The sequence below is a fragment of the Octodon degus genome, unplaced genomic scaffold, assembly GCF_000260255.1.
Source record: "Octodon degus isolate 3935 unplaced genomic scaffold, OctDeg1.0 scaffold00109, whole genome shotgun sequence".
NCBI lineage: Eukaryota > Metazoa > Chordata > Mammalia > Rodentia > Octodontidae > Octodon > Octodon degus.
In genome coordinates, this window is record NW_004524685.1 from 5,394,116 (window position 1) to 5,414,041 (window position 19,926).

General features: G+C 38.2%; 3 protein-coding genes across 7 annotated transcripts in view; 1 reads left to right on the plus strand and 2 right to left on the minus strand.

The window, feature by feature from the left end:
* Spata1 (spermatogenesis associated 1) overlaps positions 1-5,140 on the minus strand; it is a 59,683-nt gene extending 54,543 nt beyond the window's left edge. For 4 of the 5 annotated variants that reach the window (XM_004639323.2, XM_023724339.1, XM_023724338.1 and 1 more), the window contains exon 1: positions 5,049-5,140. The gene's annotated coding sequence lies outside the window, so the exon portion shown is untranslated. Of the gene's footprint in view, positions 1-3,932; positions 3,947-5,048 lie in introns of those variants that run through there. The other variant, XM_023724337.1, reaches the window with a different exon arrangement.
* A 98-nt stretch (positions 5,141-5,238) lies between these two features.
* Positions 5,239-12,114, plus strand: Gng5 (G protein subunit gamma 5). Its single transcript, XM_004639296.2, has 3 exons — positions 5,239-5,448; positions 8,854-8,998; positions 12,047-12,114. Exons 1-2 carry the CDS (start codon positions 5,368-5,370, stop codon positions 8,977-8,979), a joined length of 207 nt encoding a protein of 68 aa, XP_004639353.1. The 5' UTR covers positions 5,239-5,367; the 3' UTR covers positions 8,980-8,998; positions 12,047-12,114.
* A 1,249-nt stretch (positions 12,115-13,363) lies between these two features.
* The window catches only part of Rpf1 (ribosome production factor 1 homolog), a 13,212-nt gene continuing 6,649 nt past the window's right edge, over positions 13,364-19,926 (minus strand). The window contains exons 3-9 of the mRNA XM_004639297.2: positions 19,787-19,867; positions 17,531-17,626; positions 16,520-16,673; positions 15,186-15,268; positions 14,650-14,831; positions 14,401-14,527; positions 13,364-13,629 (exon numbers count right to left, since the gene is read on the minus strand). Of these exons, the coding sequence (XP_004639354.1) occupies positions 13,588-13,629; positions 14,401-14,527; positions 14,650-14,831; positions 15,186-15,268; positions 16,520-16,673; positions 17,531-17,626; positions 19,787-19,867 (765 nt within the window). The 3' untranslated portion in view covers positions 13,364-13,587. The remainder of the gene's footprint in view (positions 13,630-14,400; positions 14,528-14,649; positions 14,832-15,185; positions 15,269-16,519; positions 16,674-17,530; positions 17,627-19,786; positions 19,868-19,926) is intronic.

Sequence of the window (19,926 nt, forward strand, 5' to 3'; positions counted from 1 at the left end):
GGCTTGGTGGTGATTTCTCCAGGTGTTCTTTATCATGGAAGTATCTTATTAATTCTGAAAGATAATTTTGCAAGGTACAGCAATTTGGGTTAGAGTTTATTTTCCTTTAGGGTTTGATATATAGAATTCACTTCAAGCTCTCCTTGATGTAAGGGTTTATGTTGCAAAGTCTACTGCAATTCCAAAAGACATCCCTTCAAAGGTGGTATTTATCTCTAATAGCTTTTAATATTTTCTTGCATTGACTTTCTGGAATGTAGGTTTTTTCTGATCATGGCTAATGGGAGTTTTATATGCTTCCTTGTCAAATTATTCTTCCATTCTTGGGACATTTTCTACTATTCTTTGAACAAGTTTTTTTTTTTTTAAATGTCCTTTGCACTATTCTGATCTTTGATTCTGATTAATCTTTGTTATTCGCCTTTGTATTATCTAACACCTGTTGGATTAATTTTTCATGGTCCTTTGCTATTTTTAAAGTTTTTCATTTGGTGATTGCTAACAGCAAAACTGTCTTCTAGGTCTGATATTTTTCTTCACATTCATTGACTCCACTGTGTATACTCTCAATAGAACTTTGAATTTCCTAAATATGTTTGAATTCGTTTTATGGAATCCAGTTTTTTCCTATTTGGGGATTCACTTTTCTAAGCTCCTCTACTTTATCTTTATCTACTCTAGATCCACTAACCACATATTTCATTATGATCATCATCTCTTCAGTCATTTGTGTAATTATTTGTTTTCTTCCCCTTGAGCCTCATTTACTTTGTTGCTTCCATTGCTACCATTTTAGGAAGTTCACTTGAGTAGCCTTTGATTTCTTCCACATCAACACCTCTTAGGTGTCTTTGGCAAGATGAAGACATGGAGTTGCATCTTGCTTCCTCATCTTCTCATTTTTTATTTTTAAAATTTGTTTTCTGTGCTGCTGCTTATTTGCTTATGGTAGATAGCTTTAAATAGTATCAAGACCTCTTCAGCAAGTTACTTTTTAGAGATGTCTCCTAGGCATTGCTGGCATTTGTGTGTTTCCCAAGATCCTACCTCTTCAAATGATTAGGGATGAGAGGTTGGTGATTGTTTGGCCTAGCACACAGTTATTTGGTACTGAACTATGGTATTATTTAAACCTCCAGACAATTTCAATTGTGGCACACAAGAAAGAATAACTGATCAGAACAACTATGCCACCTTGGCTAAAGTAGTAAATCAGTAATAAAAAATAGCATCAAGCACAGTCTAGAGAATGACAACTGTGGAAACTAATTTGCTACCTTCAACTATAGGTACAAGATTTCTAATTACATTTCAAAATTTAAAACAAATCAGAAAATTATATACAGTAAATATCCATTTAATAGAGTGATTTTATCCTACAGAAAATTTAAAATAGGGGAGAAATAGAAGCAAGGATTAAGGACAAAGGAAGATTAGTGAAACTTCATAAAACTATTCAGTAAGACAAGTGAAAGAAAAGGAAAAAAACCAAAAGAATAAAAATTAGAAACTATGTTCACATTCATGGGGAAAAAAAAAAAGGGAAAAAGAAGGAAAACCAAAGAAATCAAAGCAAAACAAAACAAATTATTTCTCTGATTTCAAGATTGTGGTTATCTTCTAATATCTACAACGTCCAATTTAGAACATGTCTTAGCTATCACTGGTCGAGAAAGGAGGCTGACAGAATTTACATCCATTTTGGATGAGGCCAAGAAACCTGCAGTGGGATTAAGTTAGGGTGATTTTGGTGCTCTCAACATCACTGCAGTTCAGGCTGATCCTCATCTCTTGTGAGGTTATAGCTCAGTTGTTCAGCCCACAATACTCTGAGTGTCTCTTGCTGATCTGATCTCAGCTCCCTGATCCTGGATATCTCCCGCAGATGTCCCTCATCCAGTTACTGTGGAATTCCAATGAGAAACCTGAGATAAAACCAAACTATGGCTTCTCTGAGTATTGGGTTTGGTTAGGTCCTCCCTAAAATGGTATCTGCCTACATACCCTCTCCAAGAAATATTGTGGTCCCTTGGACTGCAGTTACTCACCAGCTATCGTAGCACACAGCATCCAATGCTTCATTCCACTAGTGCATTTTCCCTGCAGGCTTCTGGAGTCACCTGCCCTCACTGTGTCTCTGTAGATTTGACCCTCCTCTCATGCCATAAGCCAGGAGTCAGGGAGCAAGTTAACAGTTTGCTTGCTCCTTTTCCTGCTTTATGGTCTATCTTTTCACTTTCTCTGTAGGCTTCAATTTTTCCTCAGGTTCTTCTTGGGTCCCAGGAGTCCATCTTGTTCCTCTTCTTTCTCAAGTAGCTATTTTTCAATGTCTGTATTCCAAATCTTTTTTTTTTTTTTTTTGCGGAACCGGGGATTGAACTCAGGTCCTTGCACTTGCCAGGGAAGCGCTTATTCCACTGAGCCATCTCCCCGGCCCCTTCCAAATCTTAAAGAGTTTGATTTGTTGCCTTTTACTGTTGCATTACATTCCCTGAAGTACTCAATGAATTTCTACTGAGCTATCTCCTCAGCTATTTTCTTTTTTAAAGATAGTCTATGTAGCTCAGGCTCTACTTGAACTAGTAATCCTCCTCAGCCTCCCAAATGCTGGGAATTAAAGCATGTACCACCATGGCTGGCTTTTATTTTTTTGTAACTAAATTTCATTGTAGTTCCATATTCAATTGCAAAAACTATTACTCCAGTTTGTGCAGCCCCAAGGAAGGGAATACATTCCCTATGTATAAGATGATCATGAGTTCTAAGTTTGCTAGTCTTTTCTCTGCCACAAACTAGCCATACAGCCATAGGGAATTCAATCTCTTCTAATCTCGATTTTCTTAAGCTTCTATATAAATCGAAGATAAGCTCCTTGAGATTCACCACTGTGCAATGTCCCACAAAGAGAACTAGCTTGTAAAATACAAAGGCATGTGAATCTTAAAAAGTGTTTTATTACTGTTATGATTTATGTCTTCATGTCCCCCTAAAGCTTCATGGGGGGAGGTCATTTTAGAGGTGGCTGAATTTAGAGCTTGTGATTGGCTCACTCTTTAGTGCTAAGATTGGGAGTATGAGTACTGCACCTGCCTAGGTTTGTTTCCCTCTCCCTTTTGGGTCTTCTTTCTTTTGCAATATTCTGCTGCCATGATTATGGACTGAAACCTCCACATACTTCAGTTAAATAAACCTTTCTTCCTTTAATTTTGGGTGTTTGATATTGTCTCAGTGATGAGAGAAAAAAGAATACTAAAAAGGTGAAGATCCCAGATAAATTTAAATTGATAATGTTCTGTTGAAAAAAAAAAAGTGGTTTCTCTTGCCATTCATTACTGTTAAGTGTTCTCTTGGTGACAAATTTTTTACATCAGGGTCTGTCTTTAACCATATAAAATATAAACTTCTATGTTTGCATGGTAAAACCTTTGAAATATTTTAGATCACTGTGGAAGGTTATTTGTTTAGTAGATAGCAATAAGACATGAGAAAGATTTACTTTTTATTTCTTCAGATACAATTGAACTTAAAAGTGAATTCAGTGTGTATTTTCTTTTTTTCCAACCCAAATAAAATCCTTTATTAGATACATATTACAAAAATTATTACCTGGTGTTTGGGACAGCAATCTATCTTGTAACTTCCTAATAAAAAGTAGTTTAAAAATACACAATGAAATTTGAGATTGTTTAACCGTTAAGTCATACACACTCTGCATGTCTCAGACTGAGCCATATTATACCTGAAATGTCTAGAAGTTTGTAGTCAAGTTTTAAGGTATAGTCCATACTATGGAAAAATAGAACACTCACTGAATATAAGGTACATGTTCAATTTTACATATCTTTATAAAGTATGAGTAAGATTTCAGTTAACAGAAAGCCAAAGAAGAAATAATTCCAATTAGTGGGTGAAAAAACTATTTATGGGTATACCTTTCAAAATCTTTAAACATGCGATTTCATTTCCCTCTCAGTAACAACTACAAAAAAATAAGCTTTATTATTTAATTTTGAAATGAGGAAACTGCCTTAGCAAAGTTTAAAAGGTTTGCCCAGGGCTGGTGAGATGGCTCAGTGGTCTAAAGCACCTACTTAGAACAAGCTTAGCAAAGCACAGGGACCGCGGTTCAATCCCCCAGCACCACATGCCAGCCAGCCCCGCCCCCTGGTGGGCTGAGCTGGCCACACACACACCACACACACACACAAATAAATAAATAAAAATTAAAAAAAAAATAAAAGGTTTGCCCAAAGGTTGTCAGGTTTAAGTAGTAAAATTAAAATTCAAACTTTGTTTCTGTCATTACATCTACTGTACAAGTAAAACAATACATTTACACTGTACATTTATGTGAACTGGTACAAATAGTTTTTGTTGACCCAGGAGTTAAAAAAAATTGTAAATGCATTCGTGATGAAAATTACTCATGCTTACACAAAACATCAGCGTATTTGAGGATGCTGTATCCCAAACAGAAAGAGAAAGTATTTGGGGGGCTAGGACTCAATGCATACACTTCCAAGGGCGAAGAACGCGTTGGCTGAGCCTATTTTAGTTACACTCCACTCTTTCTTACAGACTCCTGTGGGGTTCAATTTACAGACGAAGGCAATTAATTAGAACTGAAATGAAAAGGAGCAAACTTCCCCGGAACACAGAAAGTTTTATTTTTAAAGTTACAAAAACAAAGCCTCACAAGAAGCCGGTACCCGCCAAGGGTACACTTCCGCCGGCGCCCACTTCCCGCGCGGGGCGAGGTCCCCCGCGCCGCGCCCTCCTCCGCGCCCGGCCCTGGACCCCCGCCCTCGCCGCCCCGGGGGCCGCCGGTGACGCAGAGGACGCCGCCCGCGGAACGAAAGGCCCCATGCGTGAGGCGGGGCGGGACGGCGGACGACCCGGGCCGCTACGCCTCGGGGGACTCTGCCCCTTCTGGCCCTCAAAGCCCGCCGCGAACTCCGAGGGGAAACCCGGGCCCGCGGCTTCCGCCCGCCACCGTCCTCTTCAAGGCCCCTCGGGTCTGGGCGGCTAACCACACACTCCTTCCTTACCTCTGCCCAGGCCAGCCCGTCCCGAGGGGGGAAGAATGGAGGCCGGGCCTCGACTGGCTTCCGCCCGCTGCCGCTGCCGCCGCCACCGCCCGCAGACCGCTGTCCCGGCCCCGCCCCTGCCCCTCCCCGGGCTCGCGCCTGGCGGGCGGGGCCGAGCCGCGGGCTGCGGCGGTGCGCATGCGCGCCGAGGGCGGAGCCCAAAACCGGAAACTTAGACAAAGTTCGGAGTCCCGCCCCCGCCCGCGCCTTGCCGTCTGGCCCTACCGACCCTCGCTGCGCTGCCCCTGGCCCTCGCGTTGGCCCGGCCCTCGGGTGTACTATGTCTGGCTCTTCCAGCGTCGCCGCCATGAAGAAAGTGGTTCAGCAGCTCCGGCTGGAGGCCGGGCTTAACCGCGTGAAGGTGAGCGGGCGCCGCGGGGGAGGGGAGGGGAGGGGAGGGGAGGCGGCGGCGGGCGGGGAGCGGCGGGCGCCGGCCGACTGGCCCAGCCGGTGGCCTTGGTGGGGGTGGCCAGCCGCCCTTCGGCCCAGAACTTTCCGCCGCGGGCCGCCCCGAGCGCTGAAGGGCGGCCGGGAACCCCGGGCTCCTCCCGCCTGCTCCGGGCCGCGACTCCGCCCGCGGCCGGGCCTGCACCGCTGCTCTGCGCTGCCCCAGTCTCGCCGGGCTCCGCACCCCACTCGGTGCGCTCCGACGTTTGGTTTTTGATTCGGACAAACTTGTTGTTTTGAAATCTTTCCCAAACTTACTCCCATAGTAGAAGATGGTTTTCAGATCTTCCTTCCTACACGGAACACATGTTTGGAAGTGAGTGTGACTTTTTTTATCAGTACAGTATATAGTGATGATACTCCTGTGGGGAGTTGGTACTTGAAACATTTCATTCCGTTTTCATGCCTTGTCTCTTCCTCTCTCCCACTCTCATCTCCACTCCCTTCACATTTGAAAAAGATCTCCCCCTGCTTCCTGATACTTGTTTTGCTCTTTATATAATTTTATATGAGAAGCCATGCAATATTTAAGTTGGTGTGTCTGATTGATTTCACTTAAGGTTATGATCTCAAGGTATATTCATTTCCTACAGATTACTCAAGTTTATCATTCCTTATGCCAGAATAGTACACCATTGTGTAGAAGTCCAGTACCGTGTTTTCTTTAGGCATTCATCTGTTGATGCACGCACGAGGCTGCTTCCAAGCTAGAATGGCCACTAGAGGAATACAAATGAAATCAACACTGAGATTTCATCTTAGTCTAGAAAGAATGGCAGGCATCAGTAAGTCAAATAATAACAAAAGAATAACAAGTTTAGGTTGGTGGGCTACCCCTCTACCTTGTTGGTGAGAATGCAAACTATAGACAGCCGCTATGGAAAATCAGTATGGATATTGCTCGAAAAACTAAAAGTAGGAATTCCACCTGGCCCACCTAGACCCCTTCTAGAGATCTTCCTGAAAGAATTAAAGACATATTACAGTGGAAATGAATTCTTGCGTAATTTAAGTAATGGATTAAAGAAACATTTATTTTGCCAGAATGTTTCCGGAGTGTCAGATTACCGCTCTTACCTCATAGCTTCAACAAAGCATTCATTTTATCCTTGTTGGACACTGTTTGCCTAGACTGACCTTGGGATAGCTGGTGGTTCCTGCCTAACAATGATTAGTTTTGGCTAGTATTGGCTCCTCTTTATTTTGTCTTGTGGTTATTAGCATAACCAAATTGAAACATTTTGTATTGTCTGACAACTTGATACTCAAGTACTGTTCCAAGCGTGTATTTTAAAAATCTTGATAAAGTTGAAATCATTTATTTCTTAACTTAAATTTTCATTCATGTGTGGGACTATAACGGATTGAAGTGAGCCAGGAAAAGGGGGCGGGGTGGGCTAGTAAAAGCAACAGTAAGAAGTAGTTGTTGGCTGTAGTTGCCAAAGAAATGTTGTCCTCAAACTACAAGTGCTTACTAAAAAGAGCTTCGCCTTCAAAGACCTAGTTTTTTCAATTGCTTAGCCTTACCCTGCTGTCTGCCCTGATTTCTCCTGAAGGAGGCTTCTACTTAGGACTATAAAAAAAAAAACACCACCATTGAGCTGGTTTTGGACTTCTCATTTTCTGCCTGATGTTAGGTCTCTGGTGAGGAGACTTGGGATTTTAAATGAATTTTCTGTAGCCATAAAGTGTAGTTAGGTTCCATTTCACAGTGTGCATTTTATTGGTACTTCTGTGCTAGGTACTTTCTGGTGATACTTTAAAACTTAGCACAAGCTAAGAAATTATCACAAGTACTTAACAGACTCCCGTAAGTCAGAATATTTGAGAAAGGGAAACGATTATGCCACAATTACAGTTTCAGCTTCCTGTTTAGTCATTATCGTGCCTTGGGGGCTATAGTAACTTGTGTCTGTCTCAAGTTTCCCCAACTGTTTGGAATAGTTTTTCTCTGACGTGATTTATCAGGTTAGATCAGTTGAGATCTCTGCTTAAATGTCAGTGTAGGTATCCTCCTCTGGTAACCATTCAATCACCAGTTAACAAATCACTTTTGTTTTTTTTAAACAAATCACTCTTTACTGCAGAGCATCCTGTCTTTTTACTGTCAGGTCCACAACCTATTGTCTTGGTATTAAGGACATGAGTGCCACATAATGGCCTTTGAAAAGTTTGCAGAAAGTAGTCATGTTGGATCCTACCGCATTTTAAACAAACAAGAAATTCTCAGGTACTTTTCTGTATGCTTACTCTGGTTAATGTGAATGAAATCAAGTACTGTACTGTTAGCACAACTGGTACTACCCATCCCCTACTGTAGCTACATTTCCTTTTTAGCGAACAAGGAGTATAGCCATTTGTGAAAGTACTTTTACAGGAGCAGTTAAGCTGTGGCACTCATTCTCCTGGACCATTGTTTAAGCTAAACAGACTCCAGAAGAACTGAGATTCATCTTAGGGTGATGTTATGGTTTGTATTTAGTTGAACCCCCCCCCAAAGCCTTCTGCAGTCTGAGGCAGCTTCTGGAGTTGGTGACTGATTACTGTGGGTGTCTGTGCTGCTCTTGGCCCTGGGGCAGGTAATTTGCATTACAATGTAAGGAGGGGTAAGGGGCTAGCTAGCTGCGGGAGCTGCTGCTACTTCTTTTTACTCTCTGCCCTGTGCTGCTCTGCCTTGGAGCCAGCTGAGTATGGACAGAAACCTCCAGTAAACTGTGAGCTAAATAAACCTTTCCTTCCTTCATTTTGGGGTTGGGTATTTTTCCCAGCAATGAGAAAAGAGTAACTGAGATAGGTGATAAATTCTTATAAATCTGGGATCCAGCTATGATGTGCAGGTTTTTCCTTGGAAGTTGCTCTTTCAGAGGTTACAGAGCCAAGTAATTGGACATTTGCTGTTATCTCGTTAGGGATAATACTGTGAATAAAATGTTTTTGTTTTCCTAAATGTCCATTCAGTTCACTCAGCATTTTTTCAGTAATAGTGCTTTAAAGTAGTAGTTTGCTAGAATGTTGATGCTTTTTTTCTAACCTCTAGATATTAAGTACCTGTGAGCATTAACTTGAACAGCCTGTAATTAATGAACAAGCAAGGTGTGTTGTTTAGTAAATAAATGTAATTATAGTTGGTATTTGATGCTTCCAGTAAAACACTATAAATGAGTCTTCTAAGCAGTGTTTTAAGAGCCAGTATGACTGCTGGTCTTTAATTAGTATATGATACATTCTTAAGGCAAGAGAGGTTCTGTTTAAGTATTTCCAGAAATTTGAGAAAACCATTGAAAAACCTTAACAACTGGCATTTCTCTGTTATGTGTAGGTTTCCCAGGCAGCTGCGGACTTAAAACAGTTCTGCCTGCAGAATGCTCAGCATGATCCTCTGCTGACTGGAGTATCCTCAAGTACAAATCCCTTCAGACCGCAGAAAGTCTGTTCCTTTTTGTAGTCAAATGAATTCTTAAGAGGTAAGTTTCTTTAAGAAAAATAACTCACTAGTGGGAATAAGCACTCATGTCTTTATTTGCAGCAGTCACAAGATCATTCCATGCATTTCTGTTTGGTAGACTTAAGTTGCAATCTTAAGGAAGGGACTGATGAAGATTCTTCAGTAGCCATGAAGCAACTGTTTGTCATCACAAAGACGGTTAAATAAAGACTTAGTAACTATAAAGGGAATAAGACAGTGCTGCCATGTGTTGTTCTTTATAGCATTGGCCTAGTGGCATGTATATTTTAAGAGTCTCAAGTACTAGTTTTTTGTTTTTTTTTAAATATACCTAGCAAATATGTAGACAGTGTTTACTGAGATGACTTAGGGCAATACCAATTGATTTGAATTAATTTTTACGTTGCTGTTATAATAGAACTCGGCCATAGGATAGTATAGCACAAGGTTGAGAAATGTAATTCGGAGGATACTGGAACAAGCCGATGTGCAGCACTTGGAGTGAGGAATAACAAGTTATCCTTTTTATTCTAATATTTTGGGCAGTGATAAGACATGAGAAATGTGAAGTTCATGATGGCAGAGTGGACTGCACTTCAAAGGACTTGAAAAACTTAATGATTTGTACTAAAGCATGCTTCTGTGTATTGGGTGTTAATTTTCAGATATGCCAGGTGTGCATAGTCTTGCTTGTCCAAGAGATAGGACCAATAAATGTGCTTTGGACAATTTAAAATGCAATTCAAAGATGCTGTCTTTTTGTAATCTTTTGTATTTAGGGTGTGACTAGTATTAAAGTATGAGAAGCAAACTACTAGTGCTTTCAAAAGGGGTTTTGCATATGGCACACACTAGGCCTTGAAAACCTTAGGAAACTGTGTCCTAAAATACCTTGTTACCTAAATGTGCCCTCCCTAAGCTTTGTAGACTCCAGTGTGTCCAGGAAGTACAATAGGCTTCCAGTACACAAAATTGATTAAGATGGCAAAATATTTTGAAACACCTAAAGAATCCTTTTTCTTTGAACAAGTTTGCTATAGTTAGCTATCCTTGAAATCATATATATGTTTGTATTTATAGTTCACCTATCATTACTAAGATAAATTTTTAGAAGCAAAATTAGCATGGAATGAATATGTAAGGTTTTAAAAAAACTTAGAAGTCACTGTCAATGTAAAACTTTGGTCTTCCACCAGGAGTGGAGTGCTTTTTTGCCAAATGCTTGCTAAACCTTTGTTTGACTGCTATTACTTTAAGTGACAAACTATTTGGATGTTTTTCCCCCCATAGCAGTAATTTTGTTTGTACCCCTTAAATTTGTGAACTGCCTCAAAATTTCAAGTAAATACCTGGATTAAATGATTTTATACCATGTTAATTTTAAAATATAAAACATCATACTCTTTGCTTTTCAATTCAGACAATTATCAAGTTGGTATGACAGTTTTTACTTTTTACTAACTATACTTACTATAATTTAAACTGTAATGTTTTTGAAGGCATAAATGACCTAGATTTTTTTTAGTTTTGTTTATCCATATTCAATTTTTAAATATCTTTTTTGTTAGTCTTTTTTAAAAATTTGGTATAGTATTTTGCTACGCAGCTCAGACTCATAGTGCTTCTCCTATCTCTGCTTCCCCAGTGCTGGGATTATAGGCGTGCACCGCACCAGGCCTAGTTTCAGTAGCTGGCTAGTTGTCCAGGATTCTGGGGCGAGCACTGCATGTGGTACCAGGAATTGAACCAGAGTCCTTGTGTTTGCCAGGCACGTGCTCAGCCCATTGAACTGCCTCCCCAGCCCATTCATTATTATTGTTTTTGGGATATAATTTCTCTGTGTAGTCTAGTAGGCTTGAACTTGCAGTTTGCCTACCTCATGCTTCCAAATGGTGGTAGGGTTATAGGTGTATGTGACATGCACAGCTTATTTTTCAGTAGTCTAAACTGCTGTATAATTTGTATTCTATCATACACACAAACCTTACTCATTCCTGTACTTAAGGTTGTTTCCACCATGCTTTTAAAACTAGTCATTATTCTTATACATGCATTGATATAGTCTAAATTTATCTGGTACACAGAATTGCAGTCATATTGGCTATGTCATGAGTTATTTTGCCTAGCTCCTTGATGTTACTCCTTTTAAAAGAATGTCCATCCTTTTCTCGAGTTCAAACTTCTATGTTAATTTTATGAAAGAAAATGTTTTGCACTTATCTTAGCAAGTTAACTTAAGTCTTATTTGTAAAACAATGATAGATATTTCAGAGTGGCTATGAAAACTAAGAGCAAGTTGGGTTTTTCTCTTTGGTACTGGGTATTTAGCCCAGTACTGAACTCTGACTTTTGAGATAGGGTCTTCCTGAATTGCCCAGGCTGGCTGTGAACTTGCCTTAAGCCTCCCCAGTAGCTGGATTACAGTTGTATACCCTCATGCTGAGTGGTAATGTTGGATTTACTGCTTCCTGTACCAGTACAGGATTTTCCCATCCTATTTCTTAGGCTTTCTGAAAATCCCTATTAAGTATCTGCTATTTAAAAATGCAGAGAAAGAGGGCTTAGTTTAATTGAAAATCTCAATAAATTCTTTAAAAATTAATACTGATGCACCTAGATTTATAAGATACATCTCAGTAAAGTGTTAAGTTCAAAATACATTTAGTACACCTAAGTTACCAAAATATAATACCTTAGCAACACAGTATATAATGGATACTGGCTGCTGACCCTGTGATCATGCAGCGGACTGGGGGCTGTGGTATGCTCCCCCTGCCAGCATCTCCAGTGCCATACTTAACAGCCCAGCCCAATTTGAAGTAGTTTCTTCAAATATATACTGAAGGTATACAGCTTTTATAGTATCATAAAGTGGAAAAATCTTAAGTTCAGCTATTACTGGATCAATGAATATCTGTACAAAATAAGCTGTTATTAAAAAAAGGCAACCTTTTATTTAAAAAATTGAGATATAGAAAAATGCAGATCAAATAGTTACCAAAAAATGTAAGGAAAACCTGTATTCTTTGACACTTCACACTAATTTATCTTTTTTTTTCCTTTTCAGTTTCCCAGACCACTTTTAACCAACCAGTGACTATTCAGAAAAAGAAAATTGAAGCCTGTACAACTTCCCCTTTCTTAACATGTGCCATAACATACAAACTTCTACTTTGTCAGTCCTTAACATCTACCTCTCTGGATTTTCATGAATTTCTATTTCACGAGGGTATTTTATATATGCTGGTGCCAACATACAATAAAATACTTAGTATAAAAATTTTGTGACTTCTTACTGCCTTGAAATATACTGTCAGTTTGTTGGGAACACCTCGTGCTTTTAGTGTTTAAATTTTGTTTCTTTTGCCAAGTCTTTATGACTACGCCCTTCATTTGTAAGACTGCTAGAAAAGTAAGTACCAGGTGTAGTGGTGGACACCTGGTGTCCTAGCACTCAGGAGATGGAGGATAACTGACAACTTGAGGCATCCTGGACTACACAGTGAGTTGAAGGCCAGCCTAGACTATATGACAAAGCCTCATGTTTAAACAAAATAAAGGAAAGCTACAGGTCATTCTTTTAAGGTTTGAAAGAAGCTATCTTTAGTATTTATTTGAATATAAAATACAGTGGTACCTCAGTTCATGAACTTAATTCTTTTCATGATTCTGGTTGCAAACCAAATTGGAACAACCAATTGAACAACCACTAAATCAATTTCCCCATAAGATCAACATTGACCCTAACTATTGAATTTGATTCAGTTGCCATCCAATTTGGTTTGTAACCAGGATCTTGGAAAAAATTAAGACTGTGAACTGAGGTACCACTGTATAATCCTTTGTGGTGTATTACCAGTTACAACCCCTTAAACTTTGTAACATGCTTTTGATCTAATAAGTATGGTAACAGAAAAGGCTGGTAATAAATTTTTTTTTAGAAAAAGGAAAACCAGATACTGTCTAAAAGGTATACATTGTAGTAACACATAATGAAGTAAAGAGAATCTTTACCTTCACAAACGTCAAACTTTGCTTCAAGTCTTGTTCAAAGTAACCCTTTTGAAAAGCTTTAATCTGATGTCAATTTTAATTAAAACTATTTGTGCCAAACACTGAGTCTAAAATCTATTAAATCAGAGGTCACATGGTATCTATAGCCTTTCTCATACACTCTGAAAATGAAAGTAGGGATATAAATTTTAATTTCAAAATAACCCTAAAATAAAACAAATTAAGAAATCTAACACCTTTTAAACTGGCTGCTTTCTACTTGATACAGAGTAGCAATTCATGGCACTTGGGACACTTGTTCAGATAAAAAATTTACTAAATCCTTTTTGAAAAATTTTGTTGATAACAGGGTTTCACTATGCACTTCAGCACTGGGATTATAAGGCTGTGCTATCACACCCGGTTTTGGAACAGCACAGCATGTGATACTGAGGATTTAACTCAAGTCTTTATGCTTGCCAGGCAGGCGCTTACACCGCCGAACTCTCCCTAGCCTACTAAATGTTATTTTGAAGATGGTGTTCTCTCAAAAAGAATTTACCAAGTTCAAGATAGGCCTGTTCAACAAAATCTAGTATTTATTTCTATAGTACTTTATAAATGGAATTTTCTTCGACTTGTATCCATTTCCCGGGGCTGAAATTAGAAGGGAGAAAAAATTATTACAAATAATTTAGTTAACATAGTAAAAATTAGCTTTTTTAGGTCTTCATGCTAAAAAACAGTCTGTCTCTGAGGCCCAAAATAAAGTCTTAAGCCTAATAAAAAGGTGTTGGACATTATAATTTTATAGTAAAAATGTTTCAAAAGTATGTAATGCTACTTAAAAATAGTTTTTTCATTTGTGATTTAACATGATCTTCCAAACCTGTATGAATCTTTCATAGCAGTAGTTTTTGGGAAACACTAGAATCACATTGGAAAACAGCATGGTGAGCTCTACCCTAGATGATTTTGTGGGTCTGGCCCCCAAAAGTCCTAGGTGATGTTGTTAGTTCTACTTTGGTAACTTTATGTTTATGCTACTTAACATAGGAGGCAGTTAATCACCAGACCCAGAGAGCTTATCACAGTGGTGGTGAACCAATGGAGGTTTTTTTTACTACAAATGATGGTAACGTATGGGTTGTGTTTTTCTAAAGCAAAGCCTCAGCATTTAGTTTTAATTACAGTTGCTGGCACTGTGAAAAATAAGTGGATTCTGCGATAACCGTTTGGGCACTCTTAGATAAGAGGTTTGCCATCACTGTGTTGTCATATTGGTTCTTTACAGTTCATGGGGGAAGAAATTCACAAGCAAGCTTAAGGTATAAATAACCAATGTTTAAAGCACATGGTAAAAAATAACATTGGTCACTATGCACTTTAAAAACTACTTACATGGATTTTCAAATGGTAAGCACATACCTTATGGACCCATTCATACTCTCCGTATTTAGAATCAAAGGTTCCTTTCTGAAGAGATCTTAATTTTAAGGTAAAACGTGGTCCAAGTTCTTGAATTCCCACTTTCTTTTCACTCTTGAATATGTACCTTCAAGAAGAACAGTTACCTAGACCAATTTCCTTTTGACAAGGCTTATCAAAATATAGCAGACAACAGGGTCATGCTGAAAACATTTCATGATCTCAGTCCCAAGTAATTATGTTTCTCACCTATGAAATCTGAAGAAAATGTAATCCCTCTGATTGTGGAATGTGGCAACCTGTCTTCCAATAAATTGAGGATTGTGGGGAAAAAGAGAAGCAAACATACGTCCAATTGAATGACCCAACCTTGTTGTAAAGTTATTCAAAATTATTTCAGGTACGTGTTCTGTTGGGTCCTTGCCCCTTCTCTAAAAAAAAAAAAAAAAAAAAAAAAAACACACACACACATTGGTAAAACAAATCACCTTTCACACAATTTCATACCTTTTATGAAAGTTAGAAAAGTTAATACTTTCAAAACTATCACATGGTTTATTAAACAAGATAAAGATGTACATTTTAATATTGCACCAGAAAGTTCTATAAAACACAATTTATAGTAACAAGGGCTATTGCTTGTCTCCCATAATTCAATCACAGTGTCAAAAGAAAATTCAGTAGGTAAAACTGGCTTTAGTCAGGAATGTTATTAAAATTGGCTAGCTATATAAGATAAAGCACATTAAGTAATGTGAGATTACTAATCTAGTACTAAAACTTACCTTAATTTCTTTTCGAAGACGAACACTGCTCATTTTAAAATGAGCAGTTGGACCATTTGGCAAGTGACTCAAAATAAGTCCATCTGTTCATTAAAGTTAAGATGCAGCAAACCGTGTATCTTAGCTGACCAAAAACTTGCACTTGTTTGAAATCAAGGTTAGTTCTTCTCAAATTCTTACTCTTAGATTTACTATATACCACAAGTTATAACCAGTCAACCAAATAATATCTATTATCTACCATGAACAGAGAACTATATGCTTTTTAAAAGGCTGCAAGTACTTTACAAAGTCTTTTCTGGAATAGTCAAGTAAAAGATTTTAGTTTGATATGTTAATCTGCTTAATCCAAATTATAACTCATTAACCACAAAATGTCACGTTAATAAGCCAGTTTTTGTCTTTTAATTTCCATTTTTACTTGTAGTGAATAAATGTATTTAAGTATTGGAAATAATAAAAGCAATGGGTAAAATGTAGCCTTTTAAAATAATTTTAAATAATTGGTGTTCACTGACAAAAGAACATTTTTCCTGACAAAAGTCCTGTTGTTTAATTCCTCAACTTTTTAACAATTTTTATTCAATCAATCATCTTTAAAGTTACTGTATCATAGCCACTAGTTAATAAAACAACAGTAAACATTTCAGGAATCTGAAACAGTATCGTTGGGTAGCATGGGCTCAGATTCCTGCTTCAGACTCCCAATTCTCTGACACCAGCAGTGCAGCACAGCCAGATCGAAGCATTCGCATATCCAGCCGAGTCAGCCCTTTCATGCCACCCCTCTTCAACAGCTGTCGTCTGCACTGAGGCTCTGGCCTTGGCAGTCTCCTTGTTCACCCCCTTACGCCCACTTAAGTGTCTTTCTATGTGAAGTTCTTCCTGATATACTCAGGGAAGGGTAGACCAGCACAAGGTTTTATTATATGTTGTATTCTTAATTGTTCCATCACCTATATTTTGTTAGTTTATATGTTTGTTTATGCTGAATTTCCTAAAGGCTGATTCTTTCATTCTACATCCTTCGAAAGGACTAATACAATGTCTTAGCTATAAATGTGCTTCCTAAAAATGAACACTGAATAAAAAGGGGGAAAAAAACCCACTTTATAGAACTGTGTATGGAAATACGTATTTTTTGAAGAAAATTATGTTCTGGGTGTCAATTTTAAAAGGGTGAGGGGGGCTGGGGAGATAGCTCTGGAACATAAACACCTGCGTGGCAAGTGCAAGATACTGAGTTCAATACATGATACCCCCCCCCCCCAAAAAAAAGGCCCTAAAAGGGGTGAGGGAAGGGATAGAAAAGCTTCTTTAATTAAAAAGGATACTTGGTGTTTTACGATCTTCATTAACTACAATTAGATCAGTGAAATCTCTTGAGATGCATTGTGGAATAATTTTTTTCAGAGCCAGTCCTCTTCTATAATAAACATGTGAGTTGGGTATAACTGTTGAGAGCTGCTGGCAGAGTTTTACTGTTCTCTGTAAAACAAAACAAAATTCTCAAAAGTAAAAAATAAAACACTACATGGCTTATATTCAAATGACTATTTTTAATAGGAAGACTGGGGGAAAATGAAAATTTTAAGTGTTTCATTTCTTATCAAAGACTGATTATCTTAAAGCTGAGTGATTCTCTTCTTCCAAATGAATTGAAAAAATTACAACATAGCAATCTATGTGCACCCATGTTTACAGCAGCACAATCTGTTATAGCTAAATCTTAGAAACCCAAATGCCCGTCAACTGAGGAATGGATAAAAAAGATGGGGTATTTTTACACAACAGAGTATTACTCAGTTATAAAAAGATAGATTTAAAGCTTTTATAGGTAAATGGATCTAACTAGAGACCATACTCATAAGTGAAATAAATCAGACTTGCATCTGCAATTGTTGTATTGTCTTGCTAGTGTTAAGAACCTGAAAGAGTAAATAAAATCTGAAAGATACAAAAAAAAAACCTACGTCAAAAAACATCACCCCAAAAACCGAGTGATTCTCAACCATTGTGTTCTACCAAGAGAAATATGGCAACACACAAGGATATTTCTGTGGTTACTAAGGCAAGAGGCTGGGGATACATGTAAATCCTATGATGAACAGGTTAGCTCATCCTAACAAAAGACTGCCCAGCCCAAAATGTGCTGAGCCCAAGAAACTCATCTTGAAGAATCATGCTTACAGAACCTCTTCCCTATCAACAGTTCATTTTTATTTAGCTTATTCACAGGCATTAAAGCAATTAACTATTTAACTCTTCTGAACAGAGTACCTGAAACCAGAGAACAAAAGGTAATTAAAAATTTAAAAACTATATTGTATTAATCTATTTATTACCCCATGGGGTCTATCTGATGTTGTGATGAGAATCTTGGGAGAAGTTTCTCTGTTGAAGTAAGGAGCAAATTCATCTGTAGATTCATCATAAGCAACCTGAAAACAGAAGATGTAATTTTACATCAAACAAATACTGGATCTAACTACTGGCACCAACTACCTAGCAGACAGCATCTGAAGACTGGAGAGCGACTAATGTTAGTGGCTACCTGAAGAGGCTCAATGATTCTTCCTCTCAAACACAGGAATAAAGCTAGATAAAACTATCAATAATCATTTTAGTACATAAACAGATACGTTTATTCTTGAACAATGGCTATAAAATAAGCAAGAATATCAGGGATTAGCTTGGTTGGTGGAAACTTTATCAACTTCAAGGGGTGAGAAGTAGCAGTCCTGGGTTGGTCAGGTGGAGCTGTAGCACCCCACAGGTGTGCCAATCCAGGTTTGTAAATGCAGGTCAGGGCCAAGTGTGAAACACCCGAAAATTTAAAGGGGTGCTCTGGAAGCCAAAATCCATAAGCTCTCCACTAATCCATAGCTGACAACTACCTTTACAAGTGTGTTGGAGGAGACCTGAAATGCACTGAATGTGAAAGGCAAGGGAGACGTGAGAGCTGGCTGTCACAATGCAGGCACTCCTCAGTCCACACACAGCTCAGCTGGCAAGGATGTTTCCAGGGCCTGAAGTAGGTCAACAATCTGTCCAAACACTGGGTTACCATTAATCCACACAAACACAAGAAAGATCCTAGGGAAATTAGTTAAAAGTAATTTAAAAACTGAGTGGAGTCACAGTGCTACTGTCAGGGAAACAGGCTATATAGTTTAAGTCCACAAGAACTACTAAGACAACAAAAACTCTTACCAAATAAAGCAGAATGCAGAGATGCTGCAATGTGTTGTATAAAATGACTAATTTTCAACCAATTATAATAATAGATTTATTAGAAACAAAGAAGCATGATAAATGATCAGGGAAAAAGCAGACAATAGTTGCTGAATGAGTCCAGATGCTCAACTTAGCAAACTTCAAAGCAGCATTATTTAATATATACAAGGATTTAAAGGAAATATAAACTAAATAGACAATTTGACATGGCAGAAAAATCAGTAAACCTAAAAATTGACTAATATATACAATCCTGACTGCAGAGAAAATTAAAAAGAAGAAAGGAAAGATAAATCTTGGCCCTTCTACATCCTGCTTGGGATTTGCTGAACTTTGTAGTTCTGTATTTTTCTGACATAAGTGTTTTCAGCTATTACTTTTTCAAATGTTTTTCTGCCCCTTCTTTTTCTCTGGGAGTTCCCTTACATATCCTATTAAAATGTTTGACATCATCTTACAGCTTTCTCCAGTTTGCTGTATTTTCTGTGATTATTTTACACACATAAAACTGCAAACCTCCTCTTACTCCAAGTGCTCCTAAATTTTCTCTACTCCTTTAAACTAATACCTACTAGCATGTCTAATTTATTCTATGTTTATTTTCTTCCTTTCCTTACTCTTTCCTTCCTCATGTGTATGTGTGTGTGTTCCAAGTCACTAAAACAGACATCACCCAGTACATAGCACACAATATCTGTGAGAAGACTGATTGCCTCAATGAACAATACTGGAAGATATGTGAAAGAATAATGATAGCACTTACTGTTTGAAAATAAACATTACAAAATCAGGTTTCCATTGTGAAAATTGTTTTAAATATTGAAATTATAAAGCCTTCATGTACTGCTATATTATAAACTATTTAAAGAGAAAACAGGGGGCCTGGGAGATGGCTCAGTAGGATAAGCGCTTCCCTGGCAAGCGCAAGGGTCTGAGTTAAATCCCTGGTTCCGCAAGAGAGAAAAAAAAAAAAATAGAGAAAACATTCACAGTAGATGAAACCAAGAGTTCATATGCACAGAAAAATATCATTAGAAGTTATCGTTTGGTATCAAAATACCTAATTCTATAAAAATTTATAGAAAGCTTTCATTTTAATATATTAAACATAGAATTCACAGATTAAATGACAAATGTAAAAGTTTACCTAGTCAGAGCATTGAATGCGTTGGTACAAAGTACTTACTGTATGTTTGGGAAATCAATTATGAAGTAATGTGACAAATATGGTACTATGCCTGCCAACATTATGGCAGGATCTACGGCACACTACACTGGCTCTGCCAGCCAGCGCCATGTTAATGTTAAAGCATGGAACTTATTAAGGGCAATCATTCAAATTCATTTACGACTTCTTGCATTACCTCCTCATCATTAGGGTCTACTGTAGTCTCATCATAGACTCGCTGGTTGTCGATAGTCTTTGGAACTGGTTTTGGTGGAGCCTACAGCAAAGAAAAAGGCAAGTTTTAAAGCATTTGTTATTTTACAATACATCTGGGGG

Excerpts from the sequence above, each read along its gene's own strand:
- Gng5 (XM_004639296.2), top strand. The coding sequence starts at position 5,368 with ATGTCTGGCTCTTCCAGCGTCGCCGCCATGAAGAAAGTGGTTCAGCAG. Across the intron at positions 5,449-8,853 it reads CCGGGCTTAACCGCGTGAAG|GTTTCCCAGGCAGCTGCGGA; the intron begins GTGAGCGGGCGC and ends TGTTATGTGTAG.